Source organism: Amblyomma mixtum, chromosome 2 (genome assembly GCF_055824585.1).
Source record: "Amblyomma mixtum isolate Tamu chromosome 2, ASM5582458v1, whole genome shotgun sequence".
NCBI lineage: Eukaryota > Metazoa > Arthropoda > Arachnida > Ixodida > Ixodidae > Amblyomma > Amblyomma mixtum.
Window position 1 is genome coordinate 137,193,966 of NC_143013.1, and position 27,108 is coordinate 137,221,073.

At 44.2% G+C, this 27,108-nt stretch overlaps 1 protein-coding gene and 1 pseudogene across 1 annotated transcript in view; both read left to right on the top strand.

The window, feature by feature from the left end:
- The window catches only part of LOC149361045 (uncharacterized), a 33,768-nt gene extending 24,215 nt beyond the window's left edge, over nucleotides 1-9,553 (top strand). The window contains exons 4-5 of the mRNA XM_089567983.1: nucleotides 7,168-7,390; nucleotides 9,441-9,553. Of these exons, the coding sequence (XP_089424109.1) occupies nucleotides 7,168-7,390; nucleotides 9,441-9,553 (336 nt within the window). The remainder of the gene's footprint in view (nucleotides 1-7,167; nucleotides 7,391-9,440) is intronic.
- Nucleotides 9,554-24,214: 14,661 nt separating this feature from the next.
- Nucleotides 24,215-25,072, top strand: LOC149361047 (uncharacterized; annotated as a pseudogene).
- Nucleotides 25,073-27,108: the final 2,036 nt, after the last annotated feature.

Below are 27,108 nucleotides of genomic sequence, written 5' to 3' on the forward strand. Positions count from 1 at the left end.
ATGCTAAAAATGTAGCCGCTGAGTGCTGTTGATGCTTTATATGCCGAAAATAATTATATAGTTCAGCACGGGCCTACGTACATCCACTGGGGATTCATAATAAATAAACACCGTTCATATAGTAATCACTGCTAAAGTAATTCGATTGAAGGGTTGAGATAATTTCGATTGAAGGGTTGAGATAATATGACATAGGAGTGACGCCAAAAGAGTGATATTCATACAAGCATCAAACATTGTTTGAGTGCATGAATGTGTTCCGTATGCACGCACGACTGGCACGGCTCTCAGCTGTCCAGTGCGGCCTGCTCCAAGAAAACTGCCGCCAAAGGCTATTTGATTAGGATGACATGCAGATGACGCACAAGGAATGATTATAAGGCAGATTACCAATATGGCAAATTTTATCCACTTAAACTTTATCCAGCCAGCTTATGGAACCATTTGCAGTTGGTTTCAACCCGAACCCACTGGGAATTATGTGGACGAAACTTACGTACTTCGTGTACTTTCCAAAATGTAGCACCATCTGGTCAACTACCATTTTAACGGCCAGAGTTTACAAGCTGTAACTACAACACGGCAGAAACAGGAAAAAGGTTATTTCGATATTTTTGGCTGATGTGGTTGACATTGTCTACACAGTTGGCGTTGGAGTAGTGTTCACCACACCCAAGTGACGAAGTCATTTAATGTTGCCATGTGTGGGTTCAACTCGAAACCGAAATGGATTCGAAAACAAAGAGAACCTGAAAACAAAACCACAACGTATATCAGGGCCATTTTCTTCAAAATAGGGCATATTTAGGCACCAACGTTGGAAATCGGCATTTATAGGCGCTGACGCCCAAAATAGGCATTTATAGGCACCATCAAATGTGTATTAAACATGTCGTGAACGCCTAATTCATGCTCATATGTAAAAATGGTGCGCCTATGATGCCTTGAAAAAAATAGGCATTTGCCTAAAATCTGGTCTCTAGACACAAGGATATACCTGGCCTTGCAGCCTGATAGTATGATGCTTTGCCATCCTTGTTTTTTCATGTGTTTAAAATGTTTACTGCTTTTAAGTGTAAAGAATAATGCACGTTCCTGTCCAACATTTATTACTCCCTCTGCTTTGTTGTTGTGGCCTAGTGTGTGTAATAAATCATGTTTGTAGATCACATCACATCACTTTATTTTCCTTAAAGACCCTTTTCCAGGGTGTTACATAAGGGGTGGGGTTTAGAAAATGCAGGAATCAACAGTGCTTGAAAATGATGATGAACATGTTATGGCAGCAATATTATGGGGAAGACCGTTCCAGTCAGCTGCTGCACGAGAAAAAAATGAGTTGGCAAAAACAGTGGTACGGCCTCGTGGACGCAAAACTTGAAGAGAATGACCGATGCGATGGGACCTACGTTGTGGAAGTGCGCAAATGTATGGTTCTTGTTTTAGTGGTGAATAAAAGAACTTGTGAAACAGGACAAGACTGGCTATGCGACGGCGACTAGAAAGATTAGCTAGACCTGACTACGATTTGAGGGATGATATGCTCACGTCGTACGAGTATGAGGAGTGCATGAATCTGATAGCCCTGTTTTGAACAGATTCGATAGCGTGTGTTAAATATTCTTGATAAGGGCTCCAGATGGGTGATGCGTTTTCAAGTTTAGTTCTAATGAATAAGATGTACGCTTGTAGTCTTACGTGTTGTGGGGCTTCGCGTAGGTGACGTTTTAAGAAACCTAGTGTTCTATTAGCAGATGATATCAGGTTAGTCACGTGCAAACGCCAAGATAAATCATTAGAAATGGTGACTCCTAAGTATTTATATGACTGGACAAGGTCAACTGGGGAATTGCAGACTGTGTATTTGAAAACAAGAGGATTTCGACGGCGGTGAAAGGACATGCACTTGCATTTGTTAGAGTTGAGCATCATCATCCACTGGGAGCACCAGTCTTGCACATGGCGCAGGTCTGCCTGAAGGGATTCTTGGTCAGAATGGTTAGTCACTGAGCGATAAATGACGCAATCATCGGCGAACAAGCGGATGTGACAAGAGACATGCTGGGGTAAATCATTAATGTATATGAGGAATAACAAAGGACCGAGAACAGAACCCTGTGGAACACCAGAGGTTACTGGAAACGGGTTGGAAAGTTGGTTATTAATGACGATGGACTGAGAGCGATGCGTGAGGAAAGCTTTAATCCATGCAATTATGTTCGGATGTAGGTTCAACTGGGAGAGTTTAAGAAGCAAGCGTTGATGAGGTACTTTGTCGAATGCCTTAGCGAAATCTAGGAAAATGGAGTCAGTTTGCAGGTTAGTATCAAGGTTGGCATGAATATCATGTAGAAAAATGGCTATTTGAGTTTCGCAGGAGAACCCCTTGCGAAATCCATGCTGTGATGGATGGAAGAAATTATTTGAATAAAAAAATTGCATGATTTGAGAGTAAATTACATGTTCCATGATTTTGCACGGTACACTTGTTAATGAAATGGGGCGATAATTAAGAGGTGAATCAGTACTACCTGATTTGTGGACGGGAACGACCTTCCCCACTTCCCAGTCGTCTGGAATGGTACCTTCGGAGAGTGATTGCGAGAACAATCCTCAAAACCTCAAAGCCTCAAAACTGGCTGCACTTATTTTTGATGCAGCGTTACATGTTCCATGGGTGTGTTCCGGGAACCAAAATTCTGTTACTGCTGTCAATTAAGTTGCCGTATACCCTACAGTGATACGAAGAATTTTTACGGAAATGCCTTTCAAAGAAGGTCCTCCAGCCAGTGGAGCTGGCCAGTTGGTGTGACGTGATGGTTAATCCCCATTCACTTAGTGTGACATACAGGGAGCTGGGAATTAACTGCATAGAGACCATGAATCGAGCGTCAAGGAATATGTTCACTTGACATCGCGGTGCTAGGTGGGCGAGTTTAATGTTTTCAACGATACACATCGCCAGAGAGAGAGAGACTCTTTAATGAAATACAGAGAGTTTAGCCGGCGTTTCAATATCGCTGGCATGCTACTCTGCGTAGGGAGGGGAATTTGGGAGATAAAGACTGAAGGAGAGCCGCACATGAGTTGTGCGGCTTCTCATGACAACACAGATGCCTCGAGGGGACTTCAGTGTACTCACTGCACTTGGCTTCAACAGTCAATGCAAGTGCAGGGCGCTTTCCTGCTTGGTGAAAATTATTTTAATAGAAACGTCGCGCCATGGCCTATATAGAGGTATGGAAAAAACAATTGCGCTGTCGTTCAGCGCGAGCAATTCGCTGCACGTCTTTGCCTCGCTTATAGCGCTGTGCGCTGCATTCAGTCACCTTAATCCCCGACTGAAAGGTGCGCTGGCGTATGAATTCCGCGTGACTACGAAAATCGGTGCGGGCACGCGCCCCCGCGTAGAATATGGGCACTGGTTTCGTTGCCCGATCGAGGAAGCTCTGGACGATCGAGCATGCATGCAGCGTCGCCACCTTGCTGAAAGGATGATCGAGGATCGAGGGAAGGCTATGCGTAGTAGAAAAAGTTAATTCCGACTGGCGCAGTTCCTGGCCGATGTATGCCGCACACAAACATGCGTACGTGTACTGGCTATCAGATAGGCAAATCTGCCCTGATAGCGGGCGGGTCCACTGCACGCGGTGCGCAGCATATGCATAGCGGAAAGGTCGAACATAATCAGTTTTGAGTTTGAAGTATGATCGACGTACGTACCGATACCACATTTGCTCTACTTTTTGCGCGCAACGCGCACAAACGCGTTAAGCTAGAATTAATTGTGCAGCACCTTTTAAAAATTCATTCGCCTCAATTGCTGGTTCTCCCTAGATTAAAATTAACTGCGCAGCTAACACACATTTTTTTTTCACTTGGCCGTAGTTTATGCCGTGCGCATGGAATCGTCTGCGCCGAGGACGAGGGAAGAAAAGTCAGCAAAGCCGAATAGCGGCCGGCCGTCTTTGCATGGGTGGCCATATATGCTTCGCACGAAACGCAGAAGCATTTCAGTTATGCGAACCACGCTTGGTTGGTACTACGAGACAACGTTTACCGTCCAATATTGATATATGATATGTGTACAGTTTTGGCGAAAATGAGCCAGGATCGAGTGAAGCCGGCCGGATGATCCTTGAAAGCTAAGCATATGATCGAGAGCGCGAGCTCTACAGCGATTCATGGCCTCCGTGCAAAGAATTTTCAGGCACTATCGGAAGGGCGCGCAGCTCACATATACTTAATGCGTGCTTGCAAGAATCATGCAATTTGCACGAATATTGTATGTGTTTGAGCATACGTACGTGTGTTTCAGCTATGTCCCCGCTAATTTCGTAAGCTGCTTTCTGGCCAAATAAATCTCCACCGGTGAACGGTTGTGCTGGTACTACAAGATGTGTGCTACACAAACCGATTAAAACGTACAATTAAGCTTCTTGCCAGTATTAAAACTTTCCCGAAGCAATTCGCAGCTATGCCGGTGACGGTCGAAGCTAACGTCGCCCGCAGACAGAGCAGCTGCATGCAGATTTCTGCAGGACCGTCAGAGTCACGCCGGTAAACACAGCTGCTAATGTAGATGCCTTCAGCAACGTCAGAGTCGTGCCGGTACAAACAGACGTGCTGACGGAGATCCCTTCAGCACCGTCAGAGCCGCGCCGGTGCAAACAGAGCTGCTAATGGAGATGCCTTCAGCCCCGTCAGAGTCGCGCCATTGCAAACAGAGCATCCATGCAGATTCATTCTGGACCTTCAGGTGCATGTAGAGGTGACAGTCAAGAATCCTGTTGGCTCCCTGAAGGAACTTTGAAGGATTTTTTGACCGGGAATTTCTTCGTGTTATACTTGTCAGCAGTGAAGGGGAAGAAAAATCATTTCTTGAGGCATATTACACTCATGAAGGTTGTGATTTGGGCGAGTTGGTACTGATTGACTGGCATATTAGATGCCATGCATGCCTTTTGTTTGTGTCATGGTTGTGTCCAATGCTTGTGACCTGGAAAAATTTTAGTATTTTCCTCGGTTACATACACATTTTTACTACAGTAAAAGTTTTTTAATTCACATTTCACAAAGATAATGAGTTTAAATTAAGTTTTATTTGAAGAATCAAAAGTCATTGAAAAAAAAAGCCAAAATTGAGATCATGGTAGAAAGTACTTGCAACTCAAAATATTTATTGGTGATGATCTGTTGTGACTTACTGCTTATTTTCTGTGAAAGTAATAGTCATCACTTTGTCTCTCGAAGCGTGAACGTGATGCATAGCATGATATTTGCCCTCCTCAAAACTGCAAAATAGGCGCGCGACACCAGTTGCCTCCCTCACTTGCAAAGCACTTGGACGCAGCAGTCCCATCGGCGTAGCCGAAAAGGAGGCGCAATCCAAGCCAAGAAGTGAGGATCCTAAACTGTAGAAACGCAAGCAACGCAAGTGGCAAGTCGGTGCACCGAACGTGATTGCCTAGCTCAGTGTTGGACATTCGACCGTTCGACCACTGGTCACCGGTAGTGCAGAATGTCCTTTTTTTTTCATTATTTTTCTCAGTGCTCTTGCTGCCGTGTAGTGCAGTTACTCCTATGGTTTCAGTTATTGGTTGTACTACTGGCACCGTTCTGTTATACTGTAATTTTTTGTATTTTATGTCTAATTTCTTATTAGAAAGCAGACGTTATTTTTATGTGTTATAATTTTTTATTACCAAACTGGTAAAAATTGTTCTTAAGTCACTTTAGGTGCACTCTTAAAATTTTGAAGCATGGTTTTAAATAAAGCCTCATGCAGTATGTAATGGCATCGTGTGTTAGGAAAATAAATGGTTTGGAAATGCCTACTGTCATTCAGCCTTTTTTTAGTGCCAGAAGTACTATTCGAACTATTTGCTTCGAAATTATTCGAAGAAATTGCTATTCGCTTCGAATTCGCTTCGAATCAAAAAACCACTATTCGCACACCCCTAGTGTATTGTACTGGCAGCATTTTGATATTCTTGAAGCAGTGAGGTTTGAGAGCCTTTCCTATAATAGGGAGCTGCAGTTTCTCTGTCCTATGCATGTTTGCCGCATTCATGACTTTTATGCTCTTGTTCCATTTCCTTGCATAACTATCTTCGTTATGTGTCATCTTGCTTGGCAACAGCTTGTAGAAAAGAGTGGTTTCGTCCACATTGAATTCTGCATAAACGTGTGTAGGGGCTGCAGTTTTCAGGGTGTGGCCCATATACGCGATGTGCAAAAAAAAAAATTAAGTAAAAATGCCAACAGGGGAGCGAATGGCATTTATTCTACATTCAGTCATTACTCACGGAGTCTTCCTACTCTTGGCTGGTGCATGCTCGTCCCACAAGAAATCGCATAGCATGTCTGTTGTCAATGCGTAGCCATTGATCTGCACTTCTATCACATAGCAGAGCAGCTGTTCTTCCGGTTCAGGAAACTGGCGTGACTTGCCTCAGGTAGCATGCTTTTTCCAGCTTGTGTTCCTCAATGCATCCATCCTTTTGGTTGTGCCGTCGCCGAACGCACTACTTGTCCACATCGAATTTCCTGCCTTCCGCATGCTTGCCATGTTCGAGTCTACCTCCCAGCCGTGTAGCTATTAAAAGAGTAAGGCACCTAATTTTTGTGGTATGTTTTCGTCTCTACAATGATGCGGCTGGAAGACACTACTATGCATGAATCACCATGGGGTACTCACCTATGACTGCTAAATAATTTATAATCGTATTTTTCTGTCACGCTGTTTAGTGCTGTGCCATCTATATTTCTTGTTTTTAGACCGTCATCTTCTGTGCTGTTTGCTGCAAAGAATCAGTACCAACTCACCCACCTGGCAGCAGTCCTTAGCCTGTTGGTCTTGCGATGTTCCGCAAAAAGGTTGCAGGTTATGAGGGGCATATGTTGTCACTTGGTTACTGCTAGGATGAATAAGTGAAGATTTAGAGGTGCTTGATTGCATCTGCAAAGATGATCTGAAGCTGTTTTTCAGGAATCACATTAAAAACTGTGCTTCATATTTCTTACATCTTTTACATGTCTTTTGTTTTGCCTCATAGGCCACAGAAATAGGTATTCTCATATTAGCGGAGTTTTAGGTCAAGTGAGCTCTGTATCTCAAAAACAATATTACAAACCATTTATGCTTTGCTCATATCTGTTCTTCAGGTACATGTTGGCCATGGCAACTACTTAAGTAGCTGCACATGGGAGCGGCTGCTGGGGTCTGCCATGGACTCGACCTTCTGCAAACAGTTGGCCGTGTCCTTGTGGGGCAGCGAAACCCTGTCGCAGAGGAGCCTGACAGGCACTCTGTCAAACAATGCCCTTTCGAAAGGGCTTACAAAAACCTACCCTCCACTGTCCCCAGTGAAGGTGGCTTCAGTGTCAGGTAAGCTAAAACCATTAGTCTATCGCAGTGCACTATGTATTTCAATAAATCTGCTTTCAGCTGCATGCGTTTCATCATCAATTCTTACTAGTGTCCTATACTTTTTTGTTTTAGTTTGCAATGTGGCCCATTGTGTTCTGTATAAGGTACAGTCTTTGTCAGAAGTTTTTTAGAGTCCAGGGGGTTCACTTCCAAGCTATATACTGGGACTCCAGAGCGTTCCAGGAAGTCCTACTTCTTGCAGGAGGCAGTACCAGAAATCTTCTAATGTCCAGGAAATTTGGAGCACTAGAGATCCATTAAGAACGACACAGTGCGGCTCAAAAGAAACCCCCTGGGCTCCAAACTCGCATGCACTGTTCGCTTCTGGGGAATCTTATTTTTCTGCTGCCGTCACAGTGGCTGAGTGGTTGCGATGCTCAGCTGTTGACTTCAAAGACACAGGATCGATCCCGGGCGCGGCAGTCGCATTCTGATGGAGACAAAGTGCTGGAAGCCCGTGTACTGTGCAATGTCAGTGCACATGAAAGAACCCCATGTGGCTGAAATTATCAGAGCCCTTCACTGTGGCATCCCTCATAGCCTGAGTCACTTTGGGACGTTAAACCCCGTAAATCTTCTCAGTTTCGCCGATGGCCTCTGCAGGCCAGCGAAAGCTCCCACAAGTTGACGAACGGCAGTTTTTTACTCCATTTGTGGCAGTTTTTCATGCGATTCGTAAATGCCTACATAGACGCTACATCATTGGCAGCAAAGGTTGCCAGACGTGCAAGCGTTTCCGGTAGTTTTTCTCTGTTGCTTTCGTCATGCAGCTTGCAAAAGATGGTTTACTAGGCTAATAAACGGTGAGATTCTTTGTGTTTTTAAGGTGGTGCAACATGACAAAACAGACATTTAATAGACATGCCATGCTTTTTTTATAGCCAAAGGCAACTTTTCGCCTTATTCTCACCTTCATTTGCCGTTCATGCTTCCTCGAGGGACGGGGGTTGGAAGAAGGTTTCTATAGCAGCTCGTCGTCTGCAGAAATGCCAAGTAGCATTCTTCAATCCTATCTGCCCATAAAATGGAAGAGCAATTGTTTTCTCCACTCCACAGAGTGGAGACGGAGTGTCGAGTTGAGGTGCACTTCTGAATTCGGCGGTTAGCCTTTCATAGCCAGCAGAGATGTGCAATAACCTTTATTTGCTGTTAATCTCCCAGATAAGCACTAAAACCTCCTCATTTCTCATCAATGCACACTCTGTGTGTAAGGAACTTTGTCACTCCATTTGTCACCACTTTGATATATGCCATCCCAAATTCAGGGGCTGTATAATTTTTGAAATTTTGTTGAAATTGCTTGAAAACCTTTGCAATTTTCTGCATCTCTCTTCTGTTTTCCCCCAAGTCCCAAACCTACGCGAGTGTAAGTGGGTTTTTAAACTCCAGCTAAATTTTGTTATTCATTAAAGGGCTTTTCTCTCTACCGCTTTGCTGGGTGTATCTGAAGTGTGATATTATGCACCAGTGTGTGAAGCTTTGTTCCCCAGAGCTATTGGCCCGAGGTAGTAATTTTAGAGCGTTGCGTTCTGAGCCTGGTTGCGTTTTGAGCCTCAGAGTTGTGCTGATATCATGGATAGAATCCAAGATGGCAGCCTCCAATGCAGCAGTGTATCCCAGCAATTGCCATGGGAACCGAGGTGGTTACATAATGGAATAAAATAATAGCAGGTGGCAGTGTGATGCTCGAGCACCACAGCTCGAAACTAAACTATGTCGATCAGTATATGTATATCTGTCTGGCACGCATTAAAGTCTGGCTGCTTAGTCTCGACATTCGTGTAATATTTGTGGGTGAACCGTTTGGCACAGAATGTACCAGATGGTGTCCTACAATTCAGCCTGTCGTGCAGCATAGACTTACTAGTTAGAGCCTATCTCGCAACATGGATTCGAACTGGCGACCTATGTTAGGTGTATTAATGCTCGTTATTCGATCACTGCCTCAGCATCTGCTCATTTTTTATATTCAACCACACTAACATTACTTATTACCCCATCTGAGCAGATTCCTTCTGGCACTATCTGAAACAGAAGGGATGCTCGGCCGAGGACCTGCAAAAGCGACACAAGAAAGTGACGCGCTATCTGGCACAGAAGTGCTGTGACCTGCGGCGGTAAATATCTGTTCAAGCCAATAGTCTTATATGCATGAATAGATTGGGTGAGCTCATGTGCTCACAAAATTCGTAAACTTGATTGTATTTCCTAACTGTCTGTATGGGACACTTAGGCACTGGAATAACCTGCAAATATTACTGGAATTTGCCTACTATAGTGAGATACTGCTTTACCCAATTTCTGCTTAAGGGTAGTCGACTACTCAGATGAGCGCACGGAAGATTATATTTATGAACCAGACTGTTAACAGCACTTATGGACCATGTTAGCAGACAGATAAAAGCAAGGATTGGGAGTGTTTTGTAATGTTCACTGGGCATTATTGAAGATAGCATCCTTGTGATTATTTTCTTGTCATCCAAAGTAAACGATCTTCCCTTTGCGCTCATGTTTTGAGACTGTTGAGACCGCGCGCAGCCAGGCTTTTCAGCGTGGAAGAGACGGCTTTAGACAAGGCATGCAAGCGCTCTGTTCCTGCACGTTAAGTAGATGTCGGATGAATCTTGATAAAATTATACGAACGACACGCCAGGAATATGACTACTCCAACCCTTCGGAGATGTGCAGCGCGCAATGTACGGCCATGCCAGGACATATGTCTTTCTGTTCAAACTTTCTCTAGAACCACTGTCACTACGCAGAAGCAGGTAGCAGTATCTGTACTAAGAATTCGTATCTTGAAGAAAAAAAGAAAGCACAATGTTCATCTTTAGCACGATTTCTGCAGTGATGTACGTTCTGCCGGCTGACAGTACACCGCTTGCTTGGTGTTGTCGGCCTAACCTGTGCTTTACTCAAGGTGTAGCGGGTAGCGCTTTTGAACTAGCCACCAGCGATCACAGAAAAGTCTACTCTTTTTACCGCCTCTACAATAACTTTATGGTGGTATGAACGTGCAGTTTATTTCCCCACCGTCCTCGTAAGTGAAGCGCGTGGAAAAACTGGCCAGGCGGTCCGCCTCGCACTGATGGATGTGGGTTGCGTGCACGGACGCAGTCTGAGCCGTCGGTAGAACAGTCATTACAGGCCATGGTGCACTTGGTCACACGTTGCATGCACGTCTCCGTCTTGATTTCTATCTGGAAACAGCTTGGTTGACATCACTTCTGTCAATAAAGTGCTCTGCATGCCAATGTCTCTCCCATTCCGGACGGTTCCCGCCAGCCATCGTATGAAGCGGGGTGTGCATATTCTTCAGTTGTATAATTGAGGCTTTTAATGCATTATTCCTATGGGTTTACGTCGGGCCCGTGCCAATTTGACGTTAAATGTGTATCGTTGCATGAAAGGGAAATGCATAATCGAGATTCCACTGTATGACTTTTGTAACATTTGCATGAATTTGTTGTGTATGCATCCTATATATATTATTGTTCTTTTTCTTCATCTAGGACAGTCGACAAGAGACCTGCAGAAAATCCTGTGTACAGGGGTGGAAGTGCTGCGCCATGCTGCGCCAACTTAATCTCCTGCGCCAAGATGCGCCTCAACAGCAATTTACGCCCATTACATGTATACAGAGCCAAATTTAGACGAGTGTTATTGTCAGCTGGGCAACACTGAGTGCTCGCTACGAAACGGACGCAACTGCATTGGCATCGACAGTTGGGTTTGCTCTTGGAGGAAGGAAAAAAATTACCGAATGCACTGGAAATTCTAGTGTGCTTGGCGAAAGCCTTGTGGTCAACCCACAGCCGCTTTCCCGAACTGCTTGGCGCGTGGCGGGCTTCCCGCGTGTGCGGTTTTTGTCTTTGGTGACTGCAGTATCTATTTTGATTGCAATGTTTTAGAGCGAGCTCTTTGGCGCCTGTTTCGCGGCGTCGCCATCGCTGGTGTTCATTGTGTTCACTGGCATTGACATTTTACACTCTGATCATTTTAAGGAAAGGAAGCATTGCAGTGTTTTAGAGCCAGTGTTTTAGAGCGTTGTAGTGTATTAGAGGGAGCCCTTTGGCGCTCGTTGACATTTTACACTCAGATCATTTTAAGGAAAGGAAGCGTTGCAGGATTTTAGAGGGAGCTCTTTGGCAGAAACGTTGCCCTTGCCATTGTCTGTTTGTGTTCACTTTGTTCATTCCCCATGCCATTGTCTGTTTGTGTTCACATTTTACACTGATCATTTTAAGGAAAGGAAGCGTTGCAGTGTTTTAGAGGGAGCCCTTTGCCTTGCCATTGTCTGTTTGTGTTCACTTTGTTCATTGCCATTGTCTGTTTGTGTTCACTTTGTTCGTTGGCGTTGATGTTTTACACTCCGATCATTTTAAGGAAAGGAAGCGCTCATAACTGGCTCCCTGGGTCAGTGCACGCCTGAATCCCACTTCTGGGTTGTTTCAGCTGCTACCAACCATGGCTGTACAGGAAGGGAGGCAGTGGGAGTGAAAGAAAAAAAGAAACAGAGAGGGGCCATAGGGAAGAAAATGAAAATTCTATTTGAGGCAAGGAAATTCCGCAGTAAGCAGTAACTGTCTTGATTCTTCCGTTTGCAGAGGAAGTGGGAGTGAAAGAAGGAACAGAAAGAGGGCCCGTAGTGAAGAAAATGAATTTGAGGAAAGGAAATTGTTGGAGGAGGTGGTTGTGCTGTGGCGCTAGCCTGGAGGAGAGGCCACAGTTGGCACGATTCCAGCGCAAGGACAGACACTGTGAGCATGAGCCATTAAAGGCTTTCACTCTGGAGATAAACAGCACTTAAAACGGCGTCTTTTGCATAGGCCTAGCTTACTAGCCCCAAACCGAATCGGTTGTTTAGGATTCCGGACACCTTGACCTGCATAGCAACTGCCAGCGCGGGCAGGGTAAACGGCGCGCGAATATAATTTTATTTACCTGAGCTAATTTCACAAACGAATTGCGAACTTCTTGCACGTGGTGCTGCCAGGGAATGGACACCTGACTTACTACCCATCGTGCGAGGTACTGTCGTGCTCATACCTCGTACGCAGTTGGCGTTGCTTCGGTTTGGCCTGGCCAGTTATGGGGTTACATCTTCATAGCGGCGCGGCTGGCATCCCCTCGCTACTCGCACCTTTTATAAAAGCCTGCCTTGGGTGCACCCGCTTGTACACTGGTGCATTTTTTTTACATATATGCATGGGTGTTAAATTCTTGGTGCGCATTTACGTGAGGGCGCAAATTATGTGAGTACCTTCTTGTTGGTTTGGCTGCAACAGTTTTCCGAATTTTAAAATCCACTGGTTGGCGGGTATTGATTCTTTTTTTTCGGTCCTGACTAGTATATTCGAGATTCTGCAGCACTCTTTTCACGGTTTTGAGGAACTGTCCCCAATATGATGTTTTCTTTCTTTTTCGAAACTGAAATTGATGACAGCTAATTTACTGCAACTACTGTTTGTAGCAGCTGCCACATGTCTATTTTTTATGAACTCTAGCAAATATCTTTAGCGCGATTGCAGTCCTTTTAAAGAATTCTAGCCTGTAGGATTGATGATCAATATTTCTGCAGTTATTGGGCGAGTTGCAAACAAAATTGCTCTCAGTCGCATTTAAATGTTGCCAGTCTGCTCCAAAAGTGCTCCCAAATAGCCTACAAATTGCTCCAAAGCTGCTCTAAAATAAGACTTTTGCTGCTCCCCTGCCTGCTCCAAAAAGCTGGAGCTAGCTGCTTCCACCCCTGTGTATATATCTAAATAAGTAGTCGATTTGCTCCAAGGGAGATGTTTTTGTGGCTGGCTGTACTGCAGGAATGCATGGAATGTTCAGACTGCTGCTCTGTAGCTGCATATTAATTGACAAAGGGTACTTGGTAATGACTACAGGAATACAACACATTACAGAAATGCACTACAGAAGGCAGACTACAGAGATATGACACTACAGAAGACAGACTACAGAATTACGTCACTACAGAGGACAGACTACAGAAATACTACACTACAGACTACAGAAATACTACACTACAGAAGAGAGACTACAGAAATACTACACTACAGACTACACAAATACTACATGCCCAAAATACGACAGACTACAGAAGTTTTCTGTCGTAAATTCCTGTAGTGCGTTTTGACTGGGGCAGTGCCGCGATTACAGAAGTTATCTCTGCTGTGCCACTAGCGCACGTACCAAGCTGCGGCTAACACCATTTGCTTGCAGGCCAAAAGGCTTACAACAAACGTCTGCAGCGGAGCAGTTACAATGATGTATACAGCGCAATTACACAAACGAAACGTTCACAAAAACAGCGTTTTCTCTCAGTTTGCCTAGCTATTTTTCAATTTTTTGTTCATGGAACCTCGCTGAGTACATCATTGTAAACGGAAAAATATGTGTAGAATCAAGCTCTGCCAATTTGTAGCCTCTAGCATAGTTAACTCACAAACTATTTTTCGAGTTTTCTACACATTGTAGCACATTGGTACTACGCTCTTTTGACTTTGGAGCCAAACAGCAGGCCTGAGAATGTTAACTGGTTTATGAGGATTTAACGTACCAAAACAAGTCAGGCTATGAGGGATGCTGTAGTGAATGGCTCCGGATAATTTCGACCACCTGAGGTTCTTTAACGGGCACTGACATTGCACAGTACACGGGCCTCTAGAATCTAGCTGATGTTATGGTGGTTGGCGCCACCGCAAGCCCTAAGCTGTCATGTGCACTGTGGCGATAGGTTGAAAGTGAAGGGCAGAAACCACGAACAGTGGCGGTCGGGGCCAGGAACAAGCAGCCCCGACCGAAGAGCTCCCTGTCTATCGGATATGGGAGTCCGGGACCGTCCTGTGACTAAGACTGAAAAAGAGCGTTTCCTCTCACTTTGCCCAGCAATGAGTAAGAAAAACACAAGTTGAGATATTTCTGCAAATAACTCAGCTAAATAAACGTAAAACTGGAAACAAAACGCGCCCTTACCAGCCGCAGTGTCTTAAGGGTAGGGCGCTCGGCTACTGATCCGGAGTACAGTAGCCTCCATCGGAGCGGCCGCGTTCCGATGGAGGCGAAACGCTAAGGCTCCCGTGTGCTGTGCGATGTCAGCGCATGTTAAAGATCCCCAGTTTGTCGAAATTATCCCGGAGACCGCCACTAAGGCCCCCTTTTTTCCTTGCTTCCCTTAAACCCTCCTTGATCCCTTCCCTTACGGCGCGATTCAGGCGTCTGGCAATATGCGAGACATACTGCACCGTTTCCTTTCCCCATAAAACAAATTTAATTTAAACGTGTGCCCGGGTTCGTCATGCCCAAAGGAATCCAAAAAATCTCTGGCCTAAGCGTGCCGTTTAATTACTAAATATTGTTGCTGAAAATTAAGTGGAGGGGTAGGGCTAATGTGGCCATCGGTTGGTTACGGACGAATTTTTTCTGGTATATTTTGAAAGACTGGATTTAGAGATAAAACAAACTGCAAAATGACCGGAGTTAGATCGTGAACCTTCGACAAGAACTTTTGGGTGGGTAAAAGGGTGATAAGTTAGCTAAATGAGCTTTTTTTTCTGCCTAGCATGCTGTAAGCCTTTGTTTACAGCTAGTGATAAGTGGAAAAGAGCTTATAGCTTGAAAACTATCGGTCATATAAAGCTAAAATTTAGAAATTGTGTGCGCGGGCACTTCATAAATGAGGGGTGTAAAGCTAAAGCCGAAAAAAGACAACAGGCTTGTCGTGTTTTGACGCTGTAGACATCCCCTGTGTGGGCATGTGCCATTGTGTGAGGGTAACAACAACAATCACTCACCGTGATGCTGAGGGTAGCAACATCGATTCCTCGGAAAACCGCGTTGTCCTCCATGCGTTCAAGAAGCCTGTGCCGTGTCAGAGTGCCGTCGAATGGCACAACAAGTTTTTTTTTCGCGAAAAGTGATCAGACATTCGGCTGTCATGGCAACGTGCTGGTCTGCACTGGCGCGCTGACTACAAGTTTCTGAACACGGTGCACTGCCAGGGTTGCCAGATCGCTTCGACCAGAGGTAGCCAAATTAGCCTCGGCAGTAGCCAAATGTAGCTAAAAGTGACATTTTCGAGTAGCCCAATTGTAGCCAGAAATCTTTGCTTTTTGTGAGGTAACTCCTGAGGTATATTAATTTAATTTTATGCGAGGATGTTTGCATATTATTTTTTTCCATATCAACACACGACCCCAAAGGTGGCCGCCATGGCATGGTATGGTGTTCCAGCCCCGTGCGCACCATCATTGAGGCTATGCGCTATAGAGTGCAGACACTGCACCACTGTAAATACTGCAGCCACGCAGGCATGCAAGCTAATTCACGATAAGAACGTTTGCAAAATTAAGCATGGAAATAAGTACGTTGCCTGTAAGAAGGGAGTGGTGTATCTTATCGCTTTGTCTTGCGGGCGTGTGTACATCGACCAGACGGGCCGTTGTATCAACATTGAGCTTGCTTCATTCTGGGTAGGGAGGGTGAGGTAATGGCACACATGCCTTGAATGGATGATTGCTGTTTCTTTGTTTTCTCTAGTTTTACGCTTGTGAGTGGCAACAGTGTATCTGGGTTTGACAAGACGCATTTGCGCATGTTTGTGTAAGTGTATAATTGACTGCCTACGTGTGAATAAAATTCAGTTGTAAGTTCAGCGCCGTCAGTCTGTTTCACCTTGTCCTCTGTCCGTGTTCTTAAGCGCTGGTTTTTTACGATGGATCACCACCAACTCTCCCAATCCTCAGTTCTTCTGTACTGGCGCGCTGACTGCAAGTTTCTGAACACGGTGCACTGCCAGGGTTGCCTCATCGCTCCGACCAGAGGTAGCCAAATTAGCCTCCGCAGTAGCCGAATGTAGCCAAAAGTGAAATTTTTGAGTCGCCGAAAAGTAGCCAGAAATGTTTACTTTTTGTGAGGTAACTCCTGAGGTATGTTAATTTAATTTTATGCGAGATTGTTTGCATATTTTTTTTTCCATATAAACACACGACCTTTGAGGTGGCGGCCATGGCATGATATGGTGCTCCAGCCCTGTGCGCACCGTCATTGAGGCTATGCGCTTTGGAAAGCAGACACTGCACCAGTTTAAATACTGCAGCCACGCAGGCATGCAAGCTAATTCAGGATAAGGTAAGCGCGGTCTTTATAAAAAATGTCGTGTTTTATTTTTTAAGTGCAAACAAAATACCACAAATAGCTATCGCTACAAAAGAACAAAACACAAATAGCACCTCACAGTAAAGTCACCGAGGAATGGTATGCATTCAGCCCCAGAGTGTAGTTTAAGGTCACGACAATTTCCCAGAACACAGATAAAAATTAGACTACAATTAATTGGAAGACAAAGTATAGAACAGTAAATGGCGGTTTGTACAAAATCTAGCACAACAGATAACAGAAAGTGGGCTTTAGAAGGATCTCAGGCATCATGAGTTGATTGGGAAGCGGAACTGTTTGATCCATATAGAATATGTTGGAGCTCAAGCGGTACAGACAGTACTGGCCCGGTATAAAATCCTTGCAGCAGCCCCCGTTCCTGGCGAGGCCAAACGTCACGCGGAGCCGCGTCTCCAGCGTCTAGTTAAACGTCCTATTTCGCATGTTGGTTTTAATGAGCGAGAACCGGCTGAGCACTCGTTCTATGGCGGCGTCTTACGGGTATTGATAACAAAGAGAGCGTGAGCTCAGACATCAGCGGGAACGTTCTTTTGCCTGCAACATCGTTTTTGTATTCCTCACGCTTAAACATAATTCATTCATCGGCCATATGTGCCCTCTACCAGATCGTCAGCTTTCATTTCGATCAGGCGATACTCAGATTCTAGTGCAGAAATTTAAGTGGCCACTTAATGTACCGAATCCTCGACGGACAAAACTAAAGGCGTACTTAATTACGTTTTATAGTTCGAGAATTTTCAGGTCGCTCGGAAGCTTGAGGCTCGCAGGAAGCTGCTTGCGGACCTTTCCAAAAGAAATATTTATCAGAGTCACAGAGGGAGGACTTCTCGAGGTTACCGAGAAAAAGAAACCCCATACCCCATGCCTTCACAAGTAATGTATGTGCTGCTCCCGCTCCGGTTTGTCACGCTCTGCGTAGCCAGGCATTACAAATCTTGTTCTTATCGATTTATAAAAGAACTAAATTCCTCGTTTATCCTGACAGGGCCCGGGTCCTCGCATTGAAATCTGTTATTAGAAATTCAACAAAAAGTAAATTTTGGTCATGAGTGTACATTTCGCTTAATACTCTTGCTGCATTGCAGCATTCACAGCTTTGCGCTGTTTCAAAGAAACCTGCAAGATAGCCCACTTATTGCAAGGTAGGGGCAACTTTGAGCCATTTTGTCACACAGACGCTGGTCTTGGCAAGATTGCCAGCACTGCTAGCACTGCTGCCATCATCTAATTATTCGGGACATCGACCGAGGTGATAGCGTTTCCCTGCATTATTGTTGCTTTTTTGGGGCTGTTTCGCGTACAAGTAGCCAAGGTCGGTGGCAAGCAGCGCATCAATCGACTCAACAGCCATACAGGCTAGCGGTAGGAAAATGCACAGACTTTACAAGCACGCATCTTCTGATTTCATTTTTGTGCAACGGCTGTTGGGCTGCCCACACATGACAGTCGCCGCGTCTGTGCCGAGGTTCACATGACATTTCACTGCTATCTGATAACAGCGTCTTCAGCTGAGAAAATGGCCCCTCCGCATATGCATTGGTCACTGCAGCACAAAGCCGAGAAACGCTGTACCAAAATCACTGAAGATATGCGTTACAGAGAGATTTTAATGGCTTTTACTTTTATTTTGTACATATATGCACAGGAAGGAATGCCGCCCAAAAAAAGCCACATAGCCAAAGGCAATTTTTTGACGGCGGCTCGAACAAAATGTAGCCCAATTCGGCTATTGTTAGCCCAATCTGGCACTGCACCAATCTGGCACTGGAAGCGCTGCAAATTGGTTACGGGATGGAATATAAAGTGCTTGGTTAGCTAGATCGCTAAGCGCGGGTACAAAAGTTTTCTCTTCTCCTTCTTTCGTGGAACCCTCTCCGGACCATTGAAACATGCTAGCAGATCAATTGTTTAATCATTGCCCTTGGATACCGTCGGCTTCGTATATGCCGCCATTGGTGGCCAGCTTGGCTTGGCTGGCTTGGCGCCAAGACGGATTAACATCGGCTTTTTTTTTAATGCATCATTTCAAGATAACACATCTCGTGTACGTCCTTTCTTCCTGTGTGATGTTTATTTGTCGGCTGTATTCCTGGTTATAATTAGGGACAAGCTTTTGACAACTTTTATGCGGTTTTCAACCATAAGCTTTGAAAATAATTCCCGTTTTCTCAAAATCGTTGGCTTTGAAATTCATGGAGTACGCGGACAACGCGGGTACGCAATTCCTTGCCGTTGCCGGCATCGCTGGCATATGTGAAGTGATTATGAATTATATTTTCTCAGTGTGTTGTGATTTGTGACAACAAAGATGGACGTGAAGTACTGTCCGAGGTGCCCATTCTTCTCGTGCCATCTAATCAAAGTGATCAATCACATTGGACCAGTGCATAGTCCAGAGACGATTTCCAGCGTTTTTTGCAGCATCGGAGGCCTTCTAACAAGTACGCAAATTTTTCGACTTACCGATCGCATCTGTATCGTTGCCTTCGAGGTGTGCCAGAAGAAAACGGCAGCTCGCTCGGGCAGGAACGCACGCTGGAGACGAATGGTCGCGGCAGCTCCGGCGAATCGAACAACGAGCCTTTTCCACATGAAACAGAGTGCTGCGACGCAGCCGAGCTCTGCAGCGGCCACCTTCAGGAAGAACAGCCGTCCCAGCAAAGAACACACCGTGATCGGTTTGGAAGCTTCTTAGCATAGGCGAAATTGGCTGTTTGGAACTTCTTTTTCTCCATTACAGAAGAACACAGCTTACCACATGTAGTGGCCGAAAAGATGTTGTGAAAGTTGCAACTATCGTGCGTTGAGGAAATAAACGCACGCCGTCAAATGCTTCTCCCAGCGAAACGGGCGCATTCTTCGAGCTAAAATTTCGCACAGAAATGGCATTGTTCGGCAGATTTGTTTTATATTACGTTTCCTTGGGGTACTTACATTGGGGTATTTCCTTTGCTGTCGCCGCAGACGATGCAAATACGCGACTTTTTTTGATCGATTCAGGCATGAAACCCTAGCAAATATAGGATGAAACAATTCTGTCGACAAAATGCCACTTCTGTGCGAAATTTCAGCTTGAACAATGCGCGCATTTAGCTGGAAGAAGCATTCTGCCGCGTGCGTTTATTTGCGCAATCCGCGATGCTGTTGGAGCTAGTGCTGAAGGCCTGCGGTAAAGAGATTGCACATGCAGCAAAAACATCAACAACAATACAACAATTGCTGGACAGCTCGTTTCCGCCAGATCTTTTCAGTGGAATTTACAGCAAGTATAAGCGTGAGCAATATGCAAAAGAGAGTTTTCCTTTTGTGTCACCGGAGGAGCAGTTTTTGGATGGCACTGCAAGATTTCATTATGCTCCTGTGTCCAAGCTGCTCAGTGCACTTTGTAAAATCCCTGACATTGCAGCTCATTTAGCAACACCCAAATCTGATAGCCATACGCCTTCAGCCTACAGTGACTACACAGACGGTGCAGTGTACAGAGAACACCTTAAAGGTGTAATCCCTGAGGGCAGCACACACACCATAATTCCTCAGTTCTATACCGATGAAATTGAAGTCGTCAATCCTCTCGGAGCGAAAAGAGGAAAAACAAGTTGCTTGCTATATACTGCAGATTGCTCAACCTTCATGTCAAGCAGAGATCAAAACTTGAAAACATTTATTTGATAATGCTTGTCCGCTACATCTATGTGAAGAACCATGGTTTGGAGAAAGTGCTGCAGCCACTGCTAGATGATATGGAGCAGCTGTACACAGAAGGTCACAGCTTTTGCTTTGAAGGACAGATGACGTGTGCCAAAGTCATTGTATTTGGCTTTTGTGGCGACATATTGTCCAGGAGGCCCGCGCGGCGGCGGAGAGCTTCGGCCTCTCTGTGCCTGCGTGGGAGCTGCCCTCTGCACCTGGCGCGTAGCCGAGTGTCCTTCATGACCCCTACTGTGGGAAATAAAGTTTTACCACCACCACCACCACCACCACTGATTTGGCGGGTTCTCTTGCTGTTTTAGCAAGGGACGAGTGTGTAGATACTGCATGGTATCTGTGAAGAATCTTTAAAAAAAAACCAGTGAGACAATGTGCCAGCCACGAACATTAAGCAGCCACCTCTCACATCTTCGGGCGGTTGCACTGAATCCTGCGAACAGACGTTTGTATGGTGTGAATTATGCCTCACCTCTTTTGCAATGGCCATATTTGGATGTCACTCGACAGTTACCCCCAGATTTGATGCATGACATTTTGGAAGGTGGGGCAGAATGTGCTCTGCGGCATTTTCTGAAAGCATTGCTTTCCAGTGGTTTTCTCTCTAGGCAGAACCTTGATGAGGTGTCTTCCTTCGAAGATGGACCAAACGATGTCACAAACAAACCTCCAGACATCAACTTGGTCTTCATTAACAGCAACTCTTCTTTAATCGGGACTGCTGCTAGCAAGTGGTGCCTCATAAGATTTTTCCCTATGATTTTTGGTGCAAGGATTTCAATAGAAAATCAGGATTGGGAATTGCTTATAGAATTTCGTGAAATTGTTGACATCGTTTTTTCATTGAAACATACATCTCAGCGCCTTGTCTACTTAGACATGCTCGTGCAATTGTTCTTAACAAAGTTAGCTGAAAAATATGGCTCTGATGCAATAAACCGCTAAGCTACACTGCATGGTGCATTATGGAAGGTTTGTGCGCGAGGTGGGGCTTTAGGACATTTCTGGTCAATGCGATTTGAGGCAAAACATCAAAGCCTCAAGAAGCTTGCTGCCTCTGTCAAGAACTTCAAGAATCTTACATACACTCTGGCAAAAAGGCACCAGTTGCGCCAAAGTTATCAACTGCACACCTCTCGGCTATACGAAGAATTGAAAACATCAAAAAGTAAGCCTGCCGATTGGAACGCACTCCCTGCTTGTGCCAGGAAAGTGCTGCCAGCCACAGTACATGAGGTCAAAATTGCAACTCTTGATAGATGCATATACAAGTCTGGAAGTGTTTTGGTCGCTACAGGAGAGGATGACCACGAGTTTTATCAGAGTGAGCTTTTTTTAGTGGTAAGAGGAGTTCTGCACATGCTTGCAAGAACACTGCTGGTCAAGCAATTGACCGCCATAAGTACTGCTACTACGTCGCAAGGTGAAGTGAGCAAAAAAACTATGAACCCAGTGATGAGTTTGAGCACTACCTTTTAGATTTATATGAAAGCGGTAAGCTTCACCAAAAAGAATATATTTTAACACAATTTGAGAACAAGAAAATCGTGGTTGGCTTATTTGTTGACTTCTCCAAGGCTTTTGACTTGGTCAATCATGAAGTTTTATTGAATAAGTTGGATATTTATGGTGTACGTGGATGTGCGTTACATTTACGACGGTCATATTTGTCCCACCGGCAACAAGTAGTCCAAATTAATAACTCTCGATCACAAGTCCTACCACTGGCTTGTGGTGTCCCACAAGGCAGCATATTGGGGCCTTTGCTCTTTAACCTTTATATAAATGACTGTTAATATTAACCAGGATGCCAAATTTATCATATACGCAGACGATACCAGCATATTTTTCTCTGGTAATAATATCGATCAACTTATCTCTAGTTGCAATGACACAATAGTTCAACTACAACAATGGTCGTCCTATAATTCTATGACAATTAACGCAAATAAAACAAAAGCTGTTATCTTTCGGGCAAAGAATAAGCCACTCCTTCCTCATGCCGACATTATTTTTAACTCTCGTCCTGTTGACATTGTTGACCATTTCAGAAGCCTTGGTGTGACATTTACTGCTCACATGTCCTGGGAAACTCATGTGAACTTACTAGTGACGAATTTAGCTCGGATAACTGGAGTAATTGGTCGTATCAGATACATTCTTTCTACAAAACTTAAACTATTGGTTTATAATTCACTCTTTTATTCACATGTTAACTATTGTCAACTTGTTTGGGGTACAACTACATTCTCTAATCTACAAAAAATTTATGTCATGCAGAAGCGATACCTAAATCATGTGTACAACGCTGGTTATCATGCAACAACTGCAGGTTTTTTTCATAGAGCGCATGTCATTACGGCTCATAAACTATATCTCTACCGTCTGAGTACTAGATTTAAATATGAAGTAAGATATAACATACATAACCTTGGTACTCTGGCATATTTAGAAAAGAATGAACAATATTATGCTACAAGACATGGAGAATGTTGGAAAATCGTTGCACCCCGTTTGAACTCTGGCATGGAACGCCTATGTTATTCTTTACCATCACTGTTAAACCATTATCTGTCTACTAACTTTGATTTATTTATTTGCTCCACTGCTAAGCTTCGCTCTATGTTTACTGAGGATGAATAACTGATTTTACTTATCCTGGGATTTCATTTTTCGGACCACTCTGTTTTGCTTCTGTTCTGCACTGATCAAGTGTTTTCATTTTCTTTTGTTTGACTGTGTGAATTGATTGCTGTTGACCAAACGCTGCTCATTAAGTGGGGCGACGGACTCGTCAAGCCGCCTATTGACGGCTTTTTTCCGTCGTCCTCCATCTGTGTACTGCACATGGTGGAAATAAAGTCTTCTTCTTCTTCTTCTTCTTGTTCCATAGTGGGAGACTTTGGAGTAAACTAACACGGCCTTGAGAGAACTTTAGTTGAGCACTGTCCGATCCATTGCTCTTAACCATAGGGCACAGTGCAGCATGCTTTTCAAAGCGATGTGATGTCGAGCACCAAATTAAATTCCAGCATTTTCGAATATGAAGGCTCGTGTGAATGAACGCTTCAAAAGTTTTAATGGTGAGTGCCCATGCCAGTTAGAAAATGCTGTTGCCATTGTGCTGATTCATCCTTCCTCTTGGTACAATTCTGCAAAATTCTCATCGCCACTATATTACATCTTTATTCAAGACTGATTTCGCAATAGATGCGTTCATGCTACGCGTATCGCACTGAGAGCCTTAGCTGATGAACCCGCTAGCCTGCACACCACACAAGCTATCACAGGACTTACACCTGATATACTGCCCCCTGGCTAGCGTTGAACTATCTCCACTATGTACCAAATTCATGTGTGGTACTCTTCCATGCACTGGTAATATGCTTGTTGTTAAAAGCACTGAACTCCTTCTTTTCTTTATGGCCCCCTTCCGATCACTCGTAGAAGCAATCACTGGGTGATAGCAGCAGTAGTTCCATCTCACATGCTCTGCAGAAAGCAAACAGAAAAGGTGGGCTCGGAGACTGTGCCACGGCGCAGTTCGCTGACTGCTTCCCTTTCGCCATGCAGATCGTCGTCTGCCTAATCAGCAACCTGCTGATTCCCGCCCTGGCTTGTTTATCTCCGGGTGCCTCGTCAGGACGGGCCTTCCACTGCCACGAAGATGGGGCGACCATATACCACCCCTGCCCTGGTTTCAACTCATCGCCATTTCCGTCAATCTTATTGCTGGAACCTGAGATGCCTGTCCTCGAGCAACCCTGGAAAGACTCATCGCCATCAAGAGCAGCCAATCCGCCAGCTATAAATGAAGAGCCACCGTCGACGCAGTTTTGTGGGCTCGGAGACTGTGCCGCGGCGCAGTTCGCTGACCGCTTCCCTTTCGCCATGCAGGTGAGTCAAGGATAAGCACTCTATGCTAAAAAATCCAGCAATTACTTCTTGGTACAGCTCCCGAGCTCACAGTGTTGTGTCGCTATTGCTTCTGAATGTGCCCATGTTGTCCGCCTGTTACTAATCATATCCGGTGATGTAGAAACAAATCCTGGCCCTGCTAACCTAGACACCGTCCTGACCGAATTGCAAAAATTAACCGCAGGCCAAGCGCTATTTGTTGAAGAGATAAAGGACCTTAAAGTACAGCTGACAACAACAGACAAAACAATAAACGACCTTAACAGCCGCATGATCGATTTCGAGGCCCACTATCAGATCCTCATGCACCTGCGCCAAGACATAGAAACCCTGCAAGAGACCTCAACTGAAACAACTTGCCTTGTTTCAGAGTTAGAGGCTCGCATTGATGATTCTGAAAACCGATCCCGCCGTTGTAATCTGATATTCTATGAAATCTCTGATACCACTACTAATGACACATAAGCTCAGTCTGAGGAACTAGTCATCCAGATTTGCCATGAAAACTTACAAACTGATATTAACACCGCAGACATAGAACGGGCACATCGTTTAGGGAAACATTGAGAAGACCGTAATCGCCCAATAATAGTAATATTCATGCCCTGGAAAACTAAAGATGCTCTTTTATCAAATGGCCGAATGCTGAAAGGAACAAAATACAGTATAGGCGAAGACTTCACTCGCCCTGCCCAGAAAGCAAGAAAACATGTGCTGGCATTCGCTAAATCCAAATCAGTAACTTACTCTTTAAGTTACAAAACCTTGTGCATCGGCCGAAAACGGTATATTTTCGACGAGGCTTCGAACAGTGTCACAGAAATTCAGTAGCAATCATCCCGTTCCTTAAAGGTAAAAAACAAACCAAGACCCACATCTAGATTTGACCTTTCATTTTCTGTAGTTTACACCAACGTTCGCAGGTATCTTCCGAAGCGAGAGCTGGTCCCTTACGAAAATGCACACTGACATGCAATTAACTGTTTATAGAGTATTTATTGAGTCTATAAAAAGTCTATTAATACTCAAATTGTAATGAGTTTGGTCTATAAAAAGTCAATATGTGCTTGACTGATATGACCCAATATAAATTTAATTGACAAGAAGTGAATTCAAACTCAAGCAATAAAAAATCAATTTACAGCCGATTTCTCACTGTGTCATTAAAAAGTCAATAAGTTCTTGACTGATATGACCCAATATAAATTTAATTGACAAGAAGTAAATTAAAACACAAGCAACAAAAAATCAATTTAGAGCCGATTTCTCACTGTGTAATTAAAAAGTCAATAACTTCTTGACTGATATGACCCAATATAAATTTAATTCACTATAAGTGAATTAAAACTCAAGCAACAAGGAATCCATTTACAGCCGATTTCTCAAGAGTCAATAAAAAGTCAATATGTTATTGACTGATATGACCCAATATAAAATTAATTGCCTACAAGTGAGTTAAAACACAAGCAAGAAAAATCGATTTGCAGCCTATTTCTCACTAGTCATTAAAAAGTCAATATGTTATTGACTGATATTTGCCAATATAAGTATAATTGACTACAAGTGAATTAAAACACTAGCAACAAAAATTAAATTTACAGCCGATTTCTCACCGATTATGGAACCAACCGCAACCACAGCTCAAACGATTCCCATTTCAGCTGAATAGCCTTTATTCATATTATATCGACTATGGGAGAGGTCACGATGTTGAAGTTGGTTGTAGGTTGTGACTCGAAAAACAGTGCACATGAGGTCATGATCGCTTAAAGGTGCACTGAAGAGGAATCTGAACTCGTCTTTTTGCCGCGGGAACTCAATCTACACGTTCTGAGCATTCCTAGAAACTTCTATTTATTGACCTGTGTGGCCGATTTCCATAATTAAATCGAATTAATGTCTGGCTCCCACCTTTTTTTTTTTAATTCTCCCTCGTACGGTGGGCGGAGTTGACCAACGCGCGGAGTGCCTTTCACCCAGTCCCGTGGCGGCTTGCCGCTCTCCCATCGGCGGAGTAATACGTAGTAATCCGCAGAAGCAAATAGTCCGCGCGTATTTTTATTTCTGCGGGCTTATTTTGCGGCTATATTATCTGCGAATGAAACTGTTTAATCACGGAAACCTAAAAAACAACATAAAGCGAAAGCAAAGCCTCCACGCGTTGGTCGACTCCGCCCACCGTACGAGGGAGAATTCAAAAATAAAGGCGGGAGCCGGACGTTAATTCGATTTAATTAGAGAAATTGGCCACACAGGGCAATAGGTCCAAGTTTCTAAGAATGCTCGGAACGTGTGGATCGAGTTCCCGCGGCAAAAAGGCGAGTTCAGATCTCTCTTCAGTGCACCTTTAATGCAAAATTTAACGTATAACTGAACACAATATTCTTCTTTGGTACTGAGAGAGAACAGTGGTATGAAAATTTCTCCTCAGGTTGGAATTAAATTGCACAATGTAGGGGAGAGCTAACTTGTGTTACTGATTCATAAATGTGACAGCACAATGGCGTGGAGGTAGCTAGCAGCCCTGCATACCAGGTGTTTCAGCAATCACTTTCAAAATTTTTCAAAAATAGGCTTTTTGGGGCAAAAATATGGCTTGTGTGCCATAGTATTACCACTGTTGGCGGACACCAAAAAATCGGTGAATTGTCGTAAGTAGTAAGCTGGCTACTAATTTTTAATAAATAACTTTTTAACCAGTAGAATTATACGCCTAGTTCCTATCAGAGATTTGTACCTGGTCGTTAGTTATAGCCATATCAGTTTTCAGAAAGAAGAAAGTAGAAGAAAAAATGTGAAAAATATCGATGTACATCGTACATAGATGGAAATTTGTAATCTTAGCACATGGTGTGGCTCAGGTGCCA